Below are 18746 nucleotides of genomic sequence, written 5' to 3' on the forward strand. Positions count from 1 at the left end.
TGCTAAATTGCTTGTAGCTAACAGATTTTTTTTTCATAATTTGTCGTCACTAATCTGTCGTTAAATAAGCCTAATGATAAATTTTGCTAAATAACTACAAAATTTGTTTGTCGCTAATTTCTTAAATTTTATATATATTTGGACCAATCATGTGACAATCTTTAAGAAGTGAGATATTTATTTTGTATGCTTAATAAATGATTGAAGCAAAGGAAATTTTTTCCAAAAAGGATAGAGGTAAGAACTGGTGACAGCTTGTAATCTTGTATTATGTTGTTAAATCTTCACTTGAATTGCTTTTTCCCCCTTTGGGCAATATTATCTTAAACTTACACGCCTAGCTCTGCCCACCCTAAAACAAACAAATTGGTAAAGGAATTTTGTACACAGATTTTTCCATTGTCCACACAATAATAAAAAGCATTTTAAGATATCTACTCTACAGTTTTGTACACATGTAGCTATTGCCCTTTTAATTATTATATTATATTACTGATTAACGATTATCATACAAGTTTACCTGTAACTGCGTTATATGTGATATAATTGTGTAAATAAGTTTTGCATCCTTAGTATCGAATATCGAACTTATAATCTCTAATAAAAAGATTTATTTTGAAATTTCTCTTCTAAATAAAAAAATTCGGACTTGATAGAGTAGTACTCGTTTAATCAGAGGCAATCGAAGATTTGAAATTTATGAGTTTATACAACAATCTTAAGTTAAAAAAATTGGGTTCACAATCTAATATATAAATATTTAGTAGATTTCTTAATATATATATATAATTTGACCAGAAAGTTACTAGTTCATGTGACGCATTAACTAGAGGCCTCGGTTCGAGCCATGAGAACGGATCGACATCAGCAAAGAGTGATCGATTAATTACTTCCAAAGTGGAATTTCTAGTAGCATTAATCAATAATTTGATAAAAATGATAATTAATCTGCTATCACCAGTTAAATTACTTCTATAATGTAAAAAATATTTACACCGTCAGCGTATAGCCTAAGTCCTATTATGTATTCTGTTAACCATGGCAACAAAGAAGATTTCTTGTGACTTTGGTTTATCATGAAAGTTCCCAAGAATATACAATAACGAACTTTTCACGAACATAAGCTGCTAAAATTATGTAACTAATTCCAAGTGGCAAAGTTTTCTTTTCAACCTCTCCCTGTATATAAGTACACGCCTTTGCTTCTCTCAATATATTAATACACTAATTTATCTATTGAAAGTTTCTTTTGGACTACCAAATCCTCAAGAACAAAAAAATATTCCTTCTCTCTTTCCAAATCCAAAAAGAAACTAAAAAGATCTACTTTTTTTCTTAATTGCCTAAATTATTCCAATAAAAATGGGTTTAAGAGATATTGGATCAACTTTGCCACCAGGATTTAGATTCTATCCTAGTGATGAAGAATTAATTTGCCATTATCTTTACAAGAAAATTGCTAATCAAGAAGTCATTAAAGGCACTTTAGTGGAAATTGATCTTCATACTTGTGAACCATGGCAACTTCCTGGTAAATTTCTCTCCTTAATTCTACTTCTTCTTCTTCTTCATGTTTTTTTTTTTCTATTCATTTTACGCGTATTCAGAATTTACTGATTTGATTAATAATTCAGAAGGCATATTCTATTTCATGTTCTTTTTTTTCTTAAACTTTTTACGCGTATTCAAAATTTACTGGTCCGACTAATAATTAAGATTTTATGAGTTGTTCTTCTTTGTGTTCTTTTTTTTTTTCTTTAGTCATTTATGTATTCAAGATTCACTGATTCGACTAATTACATGATGATGAGATTTTCTTTGTCATGTTAATTCTTCATCTTCCTATTCATGTTCTTGCACAAATGTTTTTTTCTTAATTTTTTTTTTTTTACAAATGAGGTATTCTGCTTAATAATTTGTATTTTCTTCCTCTTCATGTTCTTTAGTTTAGTCATATGCTTATTCAAAATTTACTGATCCGATTAATTATCTTGATGATGAGAGGTTCTTCTTCATGTTAAATCTTCTTCTTCTTTTTCATTTTTATACAAATAGGAGATTCTCGTTGATTTTATATATTATTGATCTTCTTCATTGTTTTCTTTTCCTTATCTCAAAATCACCTAATTAGTCCAATTACATGAGCGGTTCTTCTTCATGTTTAGTCTTCATCTTCTTGTAATTTCTTCTTTTTCTCTTTATTACTACGTGATTTTGTCATGGAGTTTCTTGAGCTTTTTCTCACGATGGTTCTGTAAAATTATGATGGAAATTTTATTCAAGATTTTCTTGTTCTCCAGTGAATTAAAATTCAAAGTTTTTCCATTTTAAAAAAGAAAAATTTATTTTTCATTAACTAAAATACACTAGACAAATTATCTAATAGTTGGAGTTTTTATCACAACTGTTGAAAGATTCTTTTCCCGAAGAACTCTTACAGTATTTTTCGAAAATTTTGGACACCATTAGAGATGTTCTGAAAAAAACAAAAGCAAAGAGATTTTTTTTTTCAGTTTATGCAAAAATTTTAAAAACACATCCGAGGTGTTCGTTTAAGTGTTTTGTAAAAATTATTTTTTCCTATTAGAGTAGTTTTGTTTTTTTTAAGGAAAACAAATAAGAAGAAATTTCTTGTATTTATTTGGATAATGAATTCTCAATTAAAATAAGACTATGAATTATGATTCTGGATCTATTTCTCTTTTACTTTTAAAAATTGTTCAAATTTTATCGGGTACTGCCGACACGTAAAATGAAAACAGAAACATTATCTTCGAAAGTAAAATTAATTTGAAGGAAAATTCCCAACTTAAGTGGACAAACTAACTTCAAAGAAAAGGATACTTTTATGAAATATTCTGTTTAAGCTGCTTAATTAATTTTATGTCTGTTGTTAAAGTGTCTCCGGGTGTGATCATTTTCAGAACTACTATTCTTTCAACACGTGAAAGTACTTAATATACAATTAAGCTATATTAAGCACTCCATATATATTTATACATCATGTCACTTAATTATGCAAAAAATTGTAAGTAAGACAACATTTGTTTTTAATAAGATAAAGACGTTTGAATCTGAATATACTTCTCAATATTAAAATGCGTATTAAGGTGACAATTCTCATAAATATGTGTGTATGAGTGATTGTATAATAATAATAATAATAATAATAATAATAATAATAATAATAATAATAATAATTTAGAAGAACCTCTCATTTATATAAAAATGAACAGAAAAACATTTGTCAAGAACCTGAACAAGAAGATGAAGAAACAACATGAATTCGTCATGTAATTGGAATAATTAGTTGGATCCGTAAATTTTATGTACACTTATGATTAAAGAAAGAGATCATGTTATCAGTTTATGTGACTGTTATTTTATCTCTTGCACCTATTGTCATAGATTATGAATTGAATTTGACGAACGTTAGTTTAGTTAAAGACAAAAAATAAAATAAAAATGTACAAGTCTTTACCTTGATGTTCTTTTTGATGATTTAACATTGTTATTAGGTGAGGTGAGGACATGAAAGTGATATGGACTGCCCATCATCTAAATAAATCGACTATTAACAAACAGACAAAAGAAAAGTTAAAAACCCTTTTTTTCTTTCCATTCTTTCACATGAACTTTTTAGAAGCTTTAGCTAAAGAGGAAACATATGCCTAGTACTATTGTCTTACAGGCTAGTGATGTTGATGTCCTATGCAACATTTATCCTTAATATAGGTTTTAACTTGATCATCGACAATTATCCTTGCCTTTTGAACTTGTTACGTGCGATCGCCTCATTTAAAATCTTAAACTGTCATAAATAACACATTATTGTTGTTTATATCATTATGTCTTCAACATGCCCCTGCAGTTACATGGGCTAAAAACGTAGAAGTTCTTGCTGATAATATGTGGAGCAGACTTGAAAGTAGGACCTTTCCCATGTTAATTATGTGATTATCTTATCTAAAAGTTTAATACGTTACTATGAATATGTTTTTATAATATAATCAAGTGTACATTAATTAGCATTTATACACTACAAGCAAAAACAGTATTTGTGACCAGGGATGGATCTAGAGCCAGGTTCACATGAACGCCATAGCTTTACTCAGATTCTGTACATATATTAAGAAATATTTGTAAATATTTAATTTTGAACTCAATTTTTATTGTATACTTAACTTGACGTCAGTATAGGAACTCATGAACTTCAAATCATGAATCCGCCTCTATGATTCTGAAGGATTCTCATCGCAACATTTTGTGACAGAGGAATAAAACCGTAAAAACTATCAAAAATCCGTCAGAAAAGTTCGTCCACATTGATGAATTCAGTCTTAAAACCATTGCAAATTGCAACGGATTAGTCCCTCGTCATAAATATTCCATCACAAATCTGTATCTTTCTTGCCGTGATATATATATATATATATATATATATATATATATATATATATATATATATATAAATATATATATTTATATACACCATCCAATTTTCTTGTCTATTGTCGCTCCTTATTTTTTGCTTTCATGATAGACTAATTAATACTTTTTTATTAAATTATTAGAGGTGGCAAAGTTGAACTCCAATGAATGGTACTTCTTCAGCTTTAGAGATCGCAAGTATGCAACCGGTTTTCGAACAAATAGGGCCACCATTTCTGGTTATTGGAAAGCCACAGGCAAAGATAGAACAGTGTTTGATACTCAAACAGCTGCACTCATTGGCATGAGAAAGACTTTGGTGTTTTACAAGAATAGAGCTCCTAATGGGATTAAAACTGGCTGGATTATGCATGAATTTCGTCTCGAAAATCCCCATATACCTCCTAAGGTAATTAGCAACTTTTTATATTAATTCTTTCATTGCCGCACATTATTTTTCATCTCGGATTTAAGTCTATACTCTGATAAAGGTAGCATCATAAAATTATTAATTGGATTGATCTTTCACTACTAGAAAAAAAAAAAAAAAGAATTTCCAGCCGGTGTCCTGTCCAAAATTGTTTTTTCCTGAAATGTTTCCGATGAACTTTCTGTAGAAAATCCCTTAACGACTAGCCAATTTACGACGGGACTTCCGGTCGGAAATCAGAGTTTTTCTAGTAGTATTTTATGTTTTTGGTGAGGTAGAAAATTCTTGATGATATGGTACAGGATGAAGCATAGGGTATATGAAGATAGTCGATCTTTGATAAATTTTCTTTAGCGTTAAAGTTTGACAATAATGCTTGATTGAAGCAAGTGATATAATATTTGATTAGATGCTTGTAAGGGAAAAATACTCTGGCCGATAAGTAACGGGAGCCATTTTCGTTAATTTGGTGGACATCAAGCAAAACATTTTTAAATAAAAAAGACACTCCCTTATTTGTTTCATTTTATACTTCTTAATTTGATTAGTCACAAAATTTAAGTATATGAAAAAGAACCTTTTAATCTTATCCTTTGTTTATTGTAATCTTAAACACGGCGTGTCATTCTTCTAATAAGAAAAACCTAAATCATTACACCATTACGGGTAAAATACATTTCTATGTAGTACCAGATTAATTTCCATAGGATAACATAAGAGATTGTCTAGTAGTATTCGAATAGACTGTTTAACAAATAGTCTAAAAAGGTCTTTAGGTTTGATTCCAATGGGACATGAGGAAACTTTTTAGTCACGTATAGAAATAGAGTAGAAGTCAAGTGCATCACGCGGTACGTTGAAAAATTATTGTCGAGTTGTAAGTGACAAATATGTCTTTGTAAGAAACTTCTTAGAAACCTCCACGTTTGAGATTTGAGACACAGGTACGAAAAAATAATGAGTAATGAATGAAAATAATGGATGGTGTCTAGCAAGATTGATATAAGTCATAAAGTAAAAATTCTTTTTACACTATAGTGTAGTTTGACAAATAGCCTTTTGCAGAAAGAAATACAGGGTAAGAGTGTGTATAATAAATTCTTGTGGTCCAGCTCTTTCTCCAACTTCGCGCATAGCGGAGCTTGGTCTACCGGGCTACCTTTTTTAGTGTAATTTGACTTGTAATGTCAGTTAGTTACTATTTTCGCTAAATGTATTATTAATGTTTATCATAAAATTTTACTTATAATTACCTTATAAATGATCTAGTTGTGCAATTATATTTTTCATCATTTGAGCATAGATAGAATGAAGTCCCCATTTGAGGTACCTAGAAGTAAGTTCAGTAGGACTAATTTATATACACCAGCGACGTAAAAATATTCTACACATCAGTATATATTAGCATGGTGTAGCAAGTAACTTTTTGTATTTTTCGAGTGTCTAATCCTTCTTTAATCTATGATTATCTATAGTTATTTTTTGTGTCATGACCTGATAGTATAAGATTTTTAATTATGACACTGTCAGTGTATATAGCTTAAGCTCAGTTCAACAATATTATTACAAAAGTCACTCATTTTAATCCCTTAATTGACCAAGTATAGTCGCTCTGAGATTGAGAATACTAATGGAACACTCTCTTACTCCACTAAGCAGCTAGTATGCAATGACGACCGCTCGCAAGCTACTAAAAAATTTTAGTTGTTCTAAATTCTATTTCAAATGCTAATTATGTATGATTTTTTTTTCACTCATAAAAGACCTAACCACTTGTTGCCTATGATCATTGAACAGGAAGATTGGGTACTATGTCGAGTATTTCACAAAGGTACTAAAGATGAGAACAATACTAGTAACAATCTCAGCTCAGAAAATATGTATGAGACTAGTGTCACATCTCCAGGATTTGGTGTATCTCCTCTCAATATGGACAACAGTGGAGCCATGCCTAAGTTATTGCCTTATGGTGGCGGCAGCCATCGCCCATCAGCTGCCAATTTCTCGAATAACTCTATCTATCAAAGTCAGAACTCTAACAATCTTCAGTTGTCACAAGAGATAAACAAAGTTCTAGCAAATGAAATGGCTCAATACTCAAAGTGTGGCAAGGAGGATGAATTTGGGTTCTTGAATGACATGAATTTTGAAGAATATTCAAGTTTACAAGATGGAGGGGTTAATTCATGCCTTAGTGATATGCGATTTGAGGATGAAAATAGTTTGGTTTTTATTTAAAATTATTACTCATAGTAATTATTAATCTGTTGGATTATTGTTTGTAGAAAAAAAAAACAGGCATTTATTAAATTATATTTGTAGAACATGTGAATATAAACTGCAGTGTTTGGTTGTGAGTATGATAAGATAGACGTTATATGATTGGCTTGGATGGTATTTGTTGTTTTTTCAACTTTTATCCGGTAATATTTATTTGCACTCGATGTTTATATCAAATGAAACAATTTAATCCAGAACTAGCAAACTAAAAATTAAAGTAATAATATGTATCATTTAGTGCAAGGTATATGGAGAAGAATGAATAGGAATAGGTAGTGTAAGAACGCCAGAGATTTTATCATAGCTGTACTTGTTGCTCTGCTTTATAGCATTTGGTGGGCAAGAAATGAAGCTGTTTGGCAAATGAAAGTACCAGTACCAAGCATGGTCTGTGCAAGAATCTAACAAGAGGTGTATATAAGAGATAAAAGCAAGCGGAGGAGGAAGGAAAGCAGACATGGTAGACAGTGGATAGATAGTTTATATCAACATAGTTAGGGTATACTTATTTGATTACATATGATCTAAGACGTAAGAATGCCTCAGTCTTAGTAGCAGCGTGGGAAATTCTGGAATTTTTTACCAAAATAAGCTATTATTTAAACTAATGCACCAAATAATACGTTTTTAATTTTTTTTACATAACTAGCATAAACGTATTGCTGAGTAACGTATTAGGCATTATTTTATTCAAATTCTGACGAAAAAAATATCTGGGGGTTAACGGTGTTAAAAGCTAATTAGTGACTGTGAGTAACTTATTATGCCTAATACGTTACTGTTAGTAACGACTTTAGAGAATCCATATACGATGTTAAAGTCGTAACTCAGAGTTACGATTTTAGAATAAAGCGTAACTGACAATTACGTTTCTACTCAAACTAGGCACGGACAATCGAATCTTGCAGAGAATCCTGCAAATTGGGAATCCTTCTGACTGATTTGACTATAAAACGTGATCAATAGTTATGTTTTAATTGTAAAACGTGACACATAATAACGACACACTGCTAAAGTCCCTCTTCCTCATACTTTTTGAACAAACCACAGATCATTATAAAATATAGTGTATGAAACGAATGTTCAAACACATTTCAACAATTTTCAGCAAAGCTTCTATTTGTGTGGCCTATTGTTGGAACAACATTAAAAAATTCAACAGGTATGAGTTAATTAAGTCAAATATGTTGTAATATGCTAAAATAATACTATAGTTTTAATTTAGTTTTTTGTTATATTAATAATAATAAGCGTCTTATTTTCGCGTGTAGGAGTAAAGATGGCCAATTTTGAACATAATGTGATGGTTGCTTTGTATTGGTGTCACGACCCGACTAAGGGGCCACGACGAGCACCCGGTGCTAGCCCACCCGGGCACCCCTTTAACTTACACTTATGCTTATACTTAGGTGAGCCACGCAATCAAACATACATTTCCATTCGTTCATCAAATTAGTCCCAATTGGACAACAACACATTTCTATCATCATAGGCCTTCAAACCACATCAATGTACATGGGCCGACGAGGCCGACAAAAGACATATAAAACATAGGCCAACAAGGCCAGACATATCTAAACATATACACATGACTACGAGCCTCTAAGAGAGTATGACATATCACATGAGCGGGACAGGACCCCGCTATGTCCATACTTATGTACACAAAAGAATAAGTACCCAAAAGCTACGACTCCGAAAGAAATGGAGCTCTTCTATGCAATCTCTGAATGAGCAGCTAAGGATCAAGTCTGTCTCCCTGTGCACCTGCGGGCATGACGCAGCGTCCACAAACAAAAGGACATCAGTACGAAGAATGTACTGAGTATGTAAAGCATGATCAACATCTATAAATAAGTATAATGAACAACATATGAAGTAGCATAGGAGGGGAGACAATAAGATCGTCGTCATAGTACTTACTTGCCTTTACTCATAATCATATACCTAGTCTTACATTTTTTCCCCTTTAATTTAGGAGGATTTATAGTGTTTCCACACTTCCCCTCCAGTGTGACTCGAACCCAGGACCTACCGGTCGTGGGTGGAGGTGCTTAACCACTGAGCCATTCCTCACTTGTCACCTAGTCTTACATTCAAATTCATATTATATACATAGTCATTTCATATACATAGTGTTTACATAGCGTACCCGACCATACATATAGGTTCGGTGATCACACGTACCTGGCCAACCAAGGCTCAGTGTTACACGTACTTGGCCCTACCAAGGCTCAGTGTTATCCGTACCCAACTGCAGTGGTGCGCGCGTTACTTAATCATATACATAATTTATACGTATTAATATACATATATTTTACCCGGCATTATAAGCTCGGGGTTTATTATAGCCCTTCATAGGCACATATAAGTATACTAGCCCGTAGGCACCTATAACATCTTCATCATTATTACCATCATTACTATCTTCATCATTATCGCTACGTCTATATCATAGGCTTACTCATCATATGAGGTGCGCAGTACAATCGTGGTACATATCAAGGATCTTGAGCTTATGATCTCGGAACATCAATCATTCGAAGATAACATACTCATATAGAGTGTTTAGGAGTTTGGCCAAAGAACAATGCCTTATGAAAGAAGGGTTAGCCGTACATACCTTTTCGTTGAATTATTCTACACTTGCATGTACTCCTCCGATGCTCACGTTTCTACCTTCATTAAGGTCATACTATCATTAGAATCGATAACTAGCACATATGGCTAAAGCTAAAGAAAATCGGGCAACATCTCCTTTATTTATACAACATTCTCCAATATCGTAATTCAACTCTCAAACGTCGACAATACATTCACGATATCATAACAATATCCATTTACCATCCACATTACCGCATTACTCAATTTACTCAAAATTCTCCATATTCGAGATCATAACACATGATTTCATCCATTCACTCACAATGTCTATTTCGTGATCTTAACGTCATTTATAACTCATTCGTGTCACAACATAATAACAATCATGATTCAATTCAACCTATTTCTCAAAATGTCACTATTCATTATTCATAACCAGTGGTGGATGCAAGATTTTCATTCAGGGTGTTCGGAAAAAAGAAGAAGTTAAATATACACTGTAATTTTTTGCTGAGGGTGTTCAAAAGTTAATATATGCACATAAATACAGAAAAGTTATCCTATATATACACTGCAATTTTTGGCCGAGGGTGTTCGGGTGAACACCCTCACTTGAACGTGGATCCGCCCCTGGTCATAACCCATCTTGATCGATTTTTGCAAGCAAAATTGCACAAAATACTGAGCTTTGAAAGTTTCACATTTAAAATTTGCGGTAAAAAATCGAATAAACGTCGGAATCTATATCATCGAAACAAAATCAATTTGTAGAGATAGATAAAATAATATATGAATTGAGTAAATTTTGTTGTTCTCTTGGTGATAGTGAGGGTTTATTTTGAAGAGGGGTTTTAGGTTGAAAAGGAAATTTGTTCAATATCTATTCACATATATTAGAAAACATTGAACGGCGTCGTTATTTTAAATGAAGAGACAACTAATAGTCGTGGTTTTCGGATACGTAATAGGCATAAATTGTTACTGTCAGTAACGACTTTTATTTTAACTCCGTCCACTTATTAGTTGTTGTTTTCGTTAGAATTTTTGAATAAAATAATGCCTAATTCGTTACTTAGAAAACGTTTATGCTAGTTGTGTAAAAAAAATTAAAAACGTATTATTTTGGTGAATTAATTTAAATAATAGCTTATTTTGGTCAAAACTTCAAAATTCTGTATTTTGTTTGTCTGGTAATCAGTAATATTCTTTCTTTTCACCTAAGATATTAATTTAAATATTTTTTTTTTATGAAATACTAATGTCATGCATGGATAGATACGTTTTTGCCTGATAATTGAGTTGCGTTTTTTTCCTCTCCCTAGCCTCACTAGCTAGATGGATTTATAAGATCGTAGGGATATCTATTGTTCATATTATTTGTGTTCTACTTTTGACTTTAGTGTAAACAGGCAATAATCATAACAAAGAGAGATTCTATTCTTGTTACTGAAGATTCACAATTTTCTTATATTTGGAAAGGCATTCATGGGTTAATAATTGCTTCTTGTTGTTCACTCTACTTTTTTCTTTCAAGAATAAAATCCAGTAAAATTTAGCAATAATAACTACATACACTCAACACCTATTACTAATAACATGATTTATTAATTTGTACACACTGATAGTATGATGAATTTTACATTATCTATGTTATCAACTTGTTTAACAAAACTATATAATATCATTTGGATGTTATTCATTTAAATATTTTTATAAAAATGCATTTCGCCACTACTCCATTCATTTTCACCACAACCATTGTTGTCATTACTGGCACCTGCCATTATCAAATACTCAACTTATTGAGATGTTAGCTATAGAGCAAGCTGATGTAACTGTGGTTAGGTTATAAAGAAAACTCAGACCTGAATTAGAAAGTCGGTTAGTCAGTGCATTGCCAATTGTATTTTATTGCGTTGTATAAGTAGCTAGTCTTAGCTCTAGAGTTGTACCCAATTCATTTCATTCAATACAATGAGATATTTTTGAGATTCAGTTTTCTCTCAAGCTTGTTGTGTTACTCTTTAAGCTTCCATTCTTAACTTGAGCTTCCATTCATGGCAGCTAACACAACTATCACCCACAATCACCATCCTCAGGTAATCACCACATTCAATTGTCACCATGACAATATTACCAGCGATCATTTACGGTCATCATCATCAACCGGCATTACCATAGCAACTATCAATCACAATTTAATCATCATCATCAATCACTATTATATATCACCGATCACTGTTATCAGTTATCATCACCATTAGCTGTGACTATCATATATACACCACGATTATCAATCGCTGCCACCACTGTGAGGACCCCACCGCCTGGGTCCCCCAGGACCGGTGAGTAGACCCCAGGATCAACCCTGGACAGTCCCCCCCATGACATGCATGCTTGACATACTCAGGTATTGTATGGACAGGAAATCACACCAGTTCGCTACGCGCTGCAGCACTTCGAACCCGTGACCTCAAGCCTTTTGTTCTCCCAAAGGAGACGACTCTCACCAATTGAGCTACAGCTCAACTGGTAAGAGGCGCTTCCTTCGGGAGGACAAAAGGGCAGAGGTCACGGGTTCGAAGTGCTGCAGCGCGCAGCGAACCGGTGTGATTTCACCGCCACAATATTGCATGTACATGTCAAGTCATGGAGGGCAACTCACAGTCGACTGAGCGACTCATACTGTGGATCCTCAAACATAAGACGCCTTTTTTGTGAGGACCCCACCGCCTGGGTCGCCCAGGACCGGTGAGTAGACCCCAGGATCAACCCTGGACAGTCGCCCCCATGACATGCATGCTTGACATACTCAGGTATTGTATGGACAAGAAATCACACCATTTCGCTACGCGCTGCAGCACTTCGAACCCGTGACCTCAAGCCTTTTGTTCTCCCAAAGGACACGACTCTCACCAATTGAGCTGCAGCTCAACTGGTAAGAGGCGCTTCCTTCGGGAGGACAAAGGGCCTGAAGTCACGGGTTCGAAGTGCTGCAGCACGCAGCGAACTGGTGTGATTTCACCGCCACAATATTGCATGTACATGTCAAGTCATGGAGGGCAACCCACAGTCGACTGAGCGACTCATACAGTGGATCCTCAAACATAAGACGCCTTTTTTGTGAGGACCCCACCGCCTGGGTCGCCCAGGACCGGTGAGTAGACCCCAGGATCAACCCTGGACAGTCCCCCCCCATGACATGCATGCTTGACATACTCAGGTATTGTATGGACAGGAAATCACACCAGTTCGCTACGCGCTGCAGCACTTCGAACCCGTGACCTCAAGCCTTTTGTTCTCCCAAAGGAGACGACTCTCACCAATTGAGCTGCAGCTCAACTGGTAAGAGGCGCTTCCTTCGGGAGGACAAAGGGCCTGAGGTCACGGGTTCGAAGTGCTGCAGCACGCAGCGAACTGGTGTGATTTCACCGCCACAATATTGCATGTACATGTCAAGTCATGGAGGGCAACCCACAGTCGACTGAGTGACTCATACTGTGGATCCTCAAACATAAGACGCCTTTTTTGTGAGGACCCCACCGCCTGGGTCGCCTAGGACCGGTGAGTAGACCCCAAGATCAACCCTGGACAGTCCCCCCCATGACATGCATGCTTGACATACTCAGGTATTGTATGGACAGGAAATCACACCAGTTCGCTACGCGCTGCAGCACTTCGAACCCGTGACCTCAAGCCTTTTGTTCTCCCAAAGGAGACGACTCTCACCAATTGAGCTGCAGCTCAACTGGTAAGAGGCGCTTCCTTCGGGAGGACAAAGAGCCTGAGGTCACGGGTTCGAAGTGCTGCAGCACGCAGCGAACTGGTGTGATTTCACCGTCACAATATTGCATGTACATGTCAAGTCATGGAGGGCAACCCACAGTCGACTGAGCGACTCATACTGTGGATCCTCAAACATAAGACGCCTTTTTTGTGAGGACCCCACCGCCTGGGTCGCCCAGGACCGGTGAGTAGACCCCAGGATCAACCCTGGACAGTCCCCCCCATGACATGCATGCTTGACATACTCAGGTATTGTATGGACAGGAAATCACACCATTTCGCTACGCGCTGCAGCACTTCGAACCCGTGACCTCAAGCCTTTTGTTCTCCCAAAGGAGACGACTCTCACCAATTGAGCTGCAGCTCAACTGGTAAGAGGCGCTTCCTTCGGGAGGACAAAGGGCCTGAGGTCACGGGTTCGAAGTGCTGCAGCACGCAGCGAACTGGTGTGATTTCACCGCCACAATATTGCATGTACATGTCAAGTCATGGAGGGCAACCCACAGTCGACTGAGCGACTCATACTGTGGATCCTCAAACATAAGACGCCTTTTTTGTGAGGACCCCACCGCCTGGGTCGCCCAGGACCGGTGAGTAGACCCCAGGATCAACCCTGGACAGTCCCCCCCATGACATGCATGCTTGACATACTCAGGTATTGTATGGACAGGAAATCACACCAGTTCGCTACGCGCTGCAGCACTTCGAACCCGTGACCTCAAGCCTTTTGTTCTCCCAAAGGAGACGACTCTCACCAATTGAGCTGCAGCTCAACTGGTAAGAGGCGCTTCCTTCGGGAGGACAAAAGGGCAGAGGTCACGGGTTCGAAGTGCTGCAGCGCGCAGCGAACTGGTGTGATTTCTTGCTCATACAATTACCCAGTAGTACATGAGCAAGTCATGGAGGGCAACCCGCAGCATGCATGGGTTACACCTGCGGATCCTCAACAAAAAGTCGCCTTTTTTGTGAGGACCCCACCGCCTGGGCGACCCAGGCGGTGGGATCCTCATAACCACCATGAACCTCTATGTTACTAGTATTGTCAGCTATCATTATCACTAGCTACTACCCCACAACCATCACTATCAATCAATATCATCACTACACCAACTATGTTTACAAAAATATTTTATTGGTATAGTATCAGATTAATTAATATTTTATTTGAGCTTTATATTTATTTTGAAATTCAAGAAAACAAAACATTAATTATTTAACATTTAAATCTTAATATTAGATATTTACTCAAATTCAGACATTTTAATCTTAATACATATTTGAATACTCAGATTCGAATAAACTTGTTAAGAGCCAGCTAACTTTACTCTCATAGAGAATAATAAAAAGTATATTTAACTTAATATTATTTTAAATTAAACTATCATGTAGAGGTGGAAGAAGTAATTGAAATAATAATTAAAAAATGATAAAAATTGATCTCTTATCTATGGTAGTAGATTTAAAGTAGTTCTTTTAAGTGTTACTTGAGCAATTTTCGTCCTTTTAGTTTGTCAAAAGTTAGCATTTTTTTCTCTATCAAATATTTATCAAATTCTGATTGGTAAATTTAAGCAAAATCATGAAAAAATTAACCATAAACACAACCTAATGTTACCTCATTAGGATTAGTAAGCAAGGTCTAGCCTTGCTTGCTTGTACTTTATTTTTTGGGGGATTATTTTTTTATGATTAATTATAAAATACAAGAAGTAAACATCAAGCGCACTAAAAAATAAACCATAAACACCATAAGCTTTCGACAAAAATTAAAAACCACAACATAAAAAGACTGCATCAAACATAAAAAACTAGACAAGACATAACATAAATTGCACATCTAAAGTAGCACCAGACTCTTGAAATAGACCTAATAAACTACAGAATTTATACTTCTAAATGTGACTTTCCGTTAAATACTTTCTATTTTCGTAGTTCCGATTAAATTTAACAATTAAAGTTTGATAAATATCTTAGAAAGATCAAATGTATTCATTTTTTAAACTTAAAAGAACCAAAACCACTCAAGTAATACACAAGGGCTATTTTGATCTACTGCCAAAGATGAGAGATCATTTTTGTCATTTTGTCGCACGTATAATTTATCTTACATCCCGTTAAATACTTTCTATTTTTCATAGTTCCGGTTAAATTTAACAATCCAAGGTTGATAAATATATCTTAGGAAGATTAAAAGTGCTCATTTTTGATAAATTTACAGGAGCAAAACTGCTCAAGTAATACACAATGGACTATTTTGAACCTAGTGCCAAAAATAAGAGACCAACTTTGTCATTTTCTCAAAAGTCTCACATATAATTTGTCTTACAATTTTCAATGTCAATTTCAATTGATTCTTGATTTATTTCAGTTAAGATTTGGGAAAAACAGAATCCCGGTAAAATTCCTACATAGTTGATTCCTTTTAAGTCTTGTCTAGTACTAGGCTTATGTTTTTCTTTCCTGTACAAACCCTTTTCTCCAATTTCAAAACAGCAAGTTCTACTAATTACTCTTTTCACACTAATCAAAGAGTTCGAGAATCTTATGACATTGCAATTGGAAAACTACCGCCAATCGTTTAACAATTTATGTCAGTTAAAAATTTGACGAATGCAATGAAAAAAATATTTTTAATCTTAAACATCGAGAAAGTCCCATCAAATCTTTAGAAAAATGCAACATAGAAAGCTACAATCCTGGAACACACATCAAAATGATATAAAAGAAATAACGCAATTTGCAACCTCAAGGCAGAATGTTTGGAGTTCTAACACACCTTTTACAATCTCTTTTCTAACTTGGAGACTATGTTATGGATCAGCCAACTCAGTAGAGAAATTGAGATTGGGCCTGGGACACTTTCCCAAGCGCAGTTGTTGTTTTTTTTCTTATGAGTTTGAACTACTAGATTTCTTTCTTGTAATTGTTCTTCGTAAGTAATCAATTTAAGTATTGCTACTATTCCTTAAATTGCAAATGCTGCTCCACACGTGACAGACTATGCAACATGTTTTCATCCTAGGAGAAGCAGCTCAAAAAATATGGAAGCACTTTGGACAACCGCTTGGCATCAGACCTTATCAAGGCACAATCAAACATTTGATCAGCTTATGTTGGGCTCAGCCTACTACAAATGCTGTACAAAAAAAGAGTTGCTCAAACAGTCTCATTGTTTATTTGTTGGGAGATTTGGAAGCAGCCTTGCGAATGCACTTGTGGAGACAAAAAGAAGTTTAGCGTGTAGCAAATGATCCAACAAGCCAGGAGAAACATCTTAAATGCTAGTATTCAGTCTTACCCTACTATCAACTTAACTCTACCTTGGATATGTTGTCCCAAGACCACCTTGGTTTGTTGGAACTTAAGACAAATGGGAGTTTTATCTAATCTAGTGTCAAAGCTAGTATAAGAGGAGTTTTGAGAGATGACAAAAGTGAATTTATTATAGCCTTCTCTTGTCTGATACATTGTGACAGTAACTTAGAGGCTGAAGCCTCGGCAGCAAGTTTTGGGTTGAGGAAGTGTATACAGCTAAACTACTGGAACTTCACCTTGGAATTGGATTCCCTCTCTATTGTTCAGATGGTTAGTGACAACAAGTGTTTCCACTATAAGTTTGAGAGTGATAATTGAGGAGATTCAACAAATGAAGAACCAAGCTAATGTCAAGGCTGAACACTGTTTCAGAGAGGCTGATAAGGTGGCAAATCATCCAGCTTTAAGCAGTCAGAATGAGTCCTTCTATGACTCCTATCAGCAACTTCCTGCAGAGGCTAAAAGTCCTGTCTTTCCTGACAAGAGCCAATTGCCTTGTATATGACTCAACTATGACAAGGCAAACATTTTTTGTTAGTTAGCTGTATAGGTAGATTTCCACGAGGGTTAGCTTCACCTTTCCTCTTTTTTAGAGGAATAATAGTTTTATCCTAGTGTTGTAATTGGACGTAAGACCAAGTCCACGTTCTTGTATTCGCCTCTTGATATATAACACGCTAGTGCACTTGTGAAATTTTATAAAAAAAAAAAAAAAGACTAGAGAAATAAATGAAAATGACAAAAGCTACAATAATTGTACCTCTAACCGTAAGTTCTTGCTAATCTCCTCTTTTTACAGTTCTCGTTCAATCTAACGGACAGAATTCAATAAATATTTGATGTTCAAAATATGTTTGAGCCAAAAATTATTGAGAAACACATAAAACCCCTTTTAGCTTGCCTCCAAAACTCATTTTAGCAATTTAATTTTACGGGCATTTATATACCTCTAAACAACTTTCAAGTGAATTTAATACTCCTTAACGGGTGACATGTCAAGAAAGTGTGATCAATCTCTGAAAAGCGCAGGGGAGAAAAAAATAACACTAACATACCCCCAAATATACATGTGTCATATGCTAATTGGATGACAATTGAACGAAATTCACTCGAAAGTTGTTTAGGGGATATATAAAAGCTCTTAAGGTTAAATTGCTAAAGTGATTTTTGGGGACACGTTAAGGGAAAATTTTATGTATTTTCTCAAAATTGTCTAATCCCGTACAAAAAGATCCAAAATTCCATCTCTTTTTTTTTTTTTCCTTAAAAAATGGTGACTAATGTATCCTTTTGATTTTATTAACTTACGTTCTTCTAAATTATATAATATTTATCTCCAAATTTGATTTTGTAAATTTTAAATTTTGAGTTTGACCAAATAATTTGATGGATCATTTTGAATTTAACATGTTGGATCTATTCAACAAACGAGTCATAATCCAATTCATTTAAACTCGAACATATTACGAAAAAATTACTCCCTCTGTTCATTTTTTACCTGTCACGTTTCATTCCTTCAGAGTCAATTTGATTAACCATCGATGCTAAACTGAATTAAATTAATTCAATATTCTAAAATTAAATTAAGAAACTATACGAAAAATACCGTCAGTTGCAATTTTCTTATATTAATATGCTAAAAAAATATACCTTAAAATCCTTTTCAAAGTCTATTTAATCTAACTCTCGAAAAGCGAAATGTGATAAGTAAAAGTGAACTGAAGAAATAATTAATTTTTCACCTATATGTTAATTAAACTAATAATAAATGCTTTTAACCCACCACAATCTCAAGAGGCCCCAAATTTTAGGTGAAACCTCACGCACTTTAATTCTAAGTTTATGAATTTAGATATTGATAGAAACGTTGTTTACTCATATTATTCCGTAAATTAGGTGG

At 34.7% G+C, this 18746-nt stretch overlaps 1 protein-coding gene across 1 annotated transcript; it reads left to right on the forward strand.

Moving 5' to 3' along the window:
* The first annotated feature begins 1183 nt into the window (after nt 1-1183).
* LOC132605675 (protein CUP-SHAPED COTYLEDON 3-like) lies at nt 1184-7253 on the forward strand. The gene is made up of 3 exons (XM_060318842.1): nt 1184-1531; nt 4575-4840; nt 6659-7253. Exons 1-3 carry the CDS (start codon nt 1363-1365, stop codon nt 7097-7099), a joined length of 876 nt encoding a protein of 291 aa, XP_060174825.1. The 5' UTR covers nt 1184-1362; the 3' UTR covers nt 7100-7253.
* The last annotated feature ends 11493 nt before the right edge of the window (nt 7254-18746 follow it).

This window comes from Lycium barbarum, chromosome 8 (assembly GCF_019175385.1).
Source record: "Lycium barbarum isolate Lr01 chromosome 8, ASM1917538v2, whole genome shotgun sequence".
NCBI lineage: Eukaryota > Viridiplantae > Streptophyta > Magnoliopsida > Solanales > Solanaceae > Lycium > Lycium barbarum.

What these genes read in the sequence shown, in the direction of transcription:
- LOC132605675 (XM_060318842.1), top strand. Translation starts at nt 1,363, where the DNA reads ATGGGTTTAAGAGATATTGGATCAACTTTGCCACCAGGATTTAGATTC. An exon ending in TGAACCATGGCAACTTCCTG is followed by an intron (nt 1,532 to 4,574) that starts GTAAATTTCTCT and finishes TTAAATTATTAG; the next exon opens with AGGTGGCAAAGTTGAACTCC. An exon ending in ATCCCCATATACCTCCTAAG is followed by an intron (nt 4,841 to 6,658) that starts GTAATTAGCAAC and finishes ATCATTGAACAG; the next exon opens with GAAGATTGGGTACTATGTCG.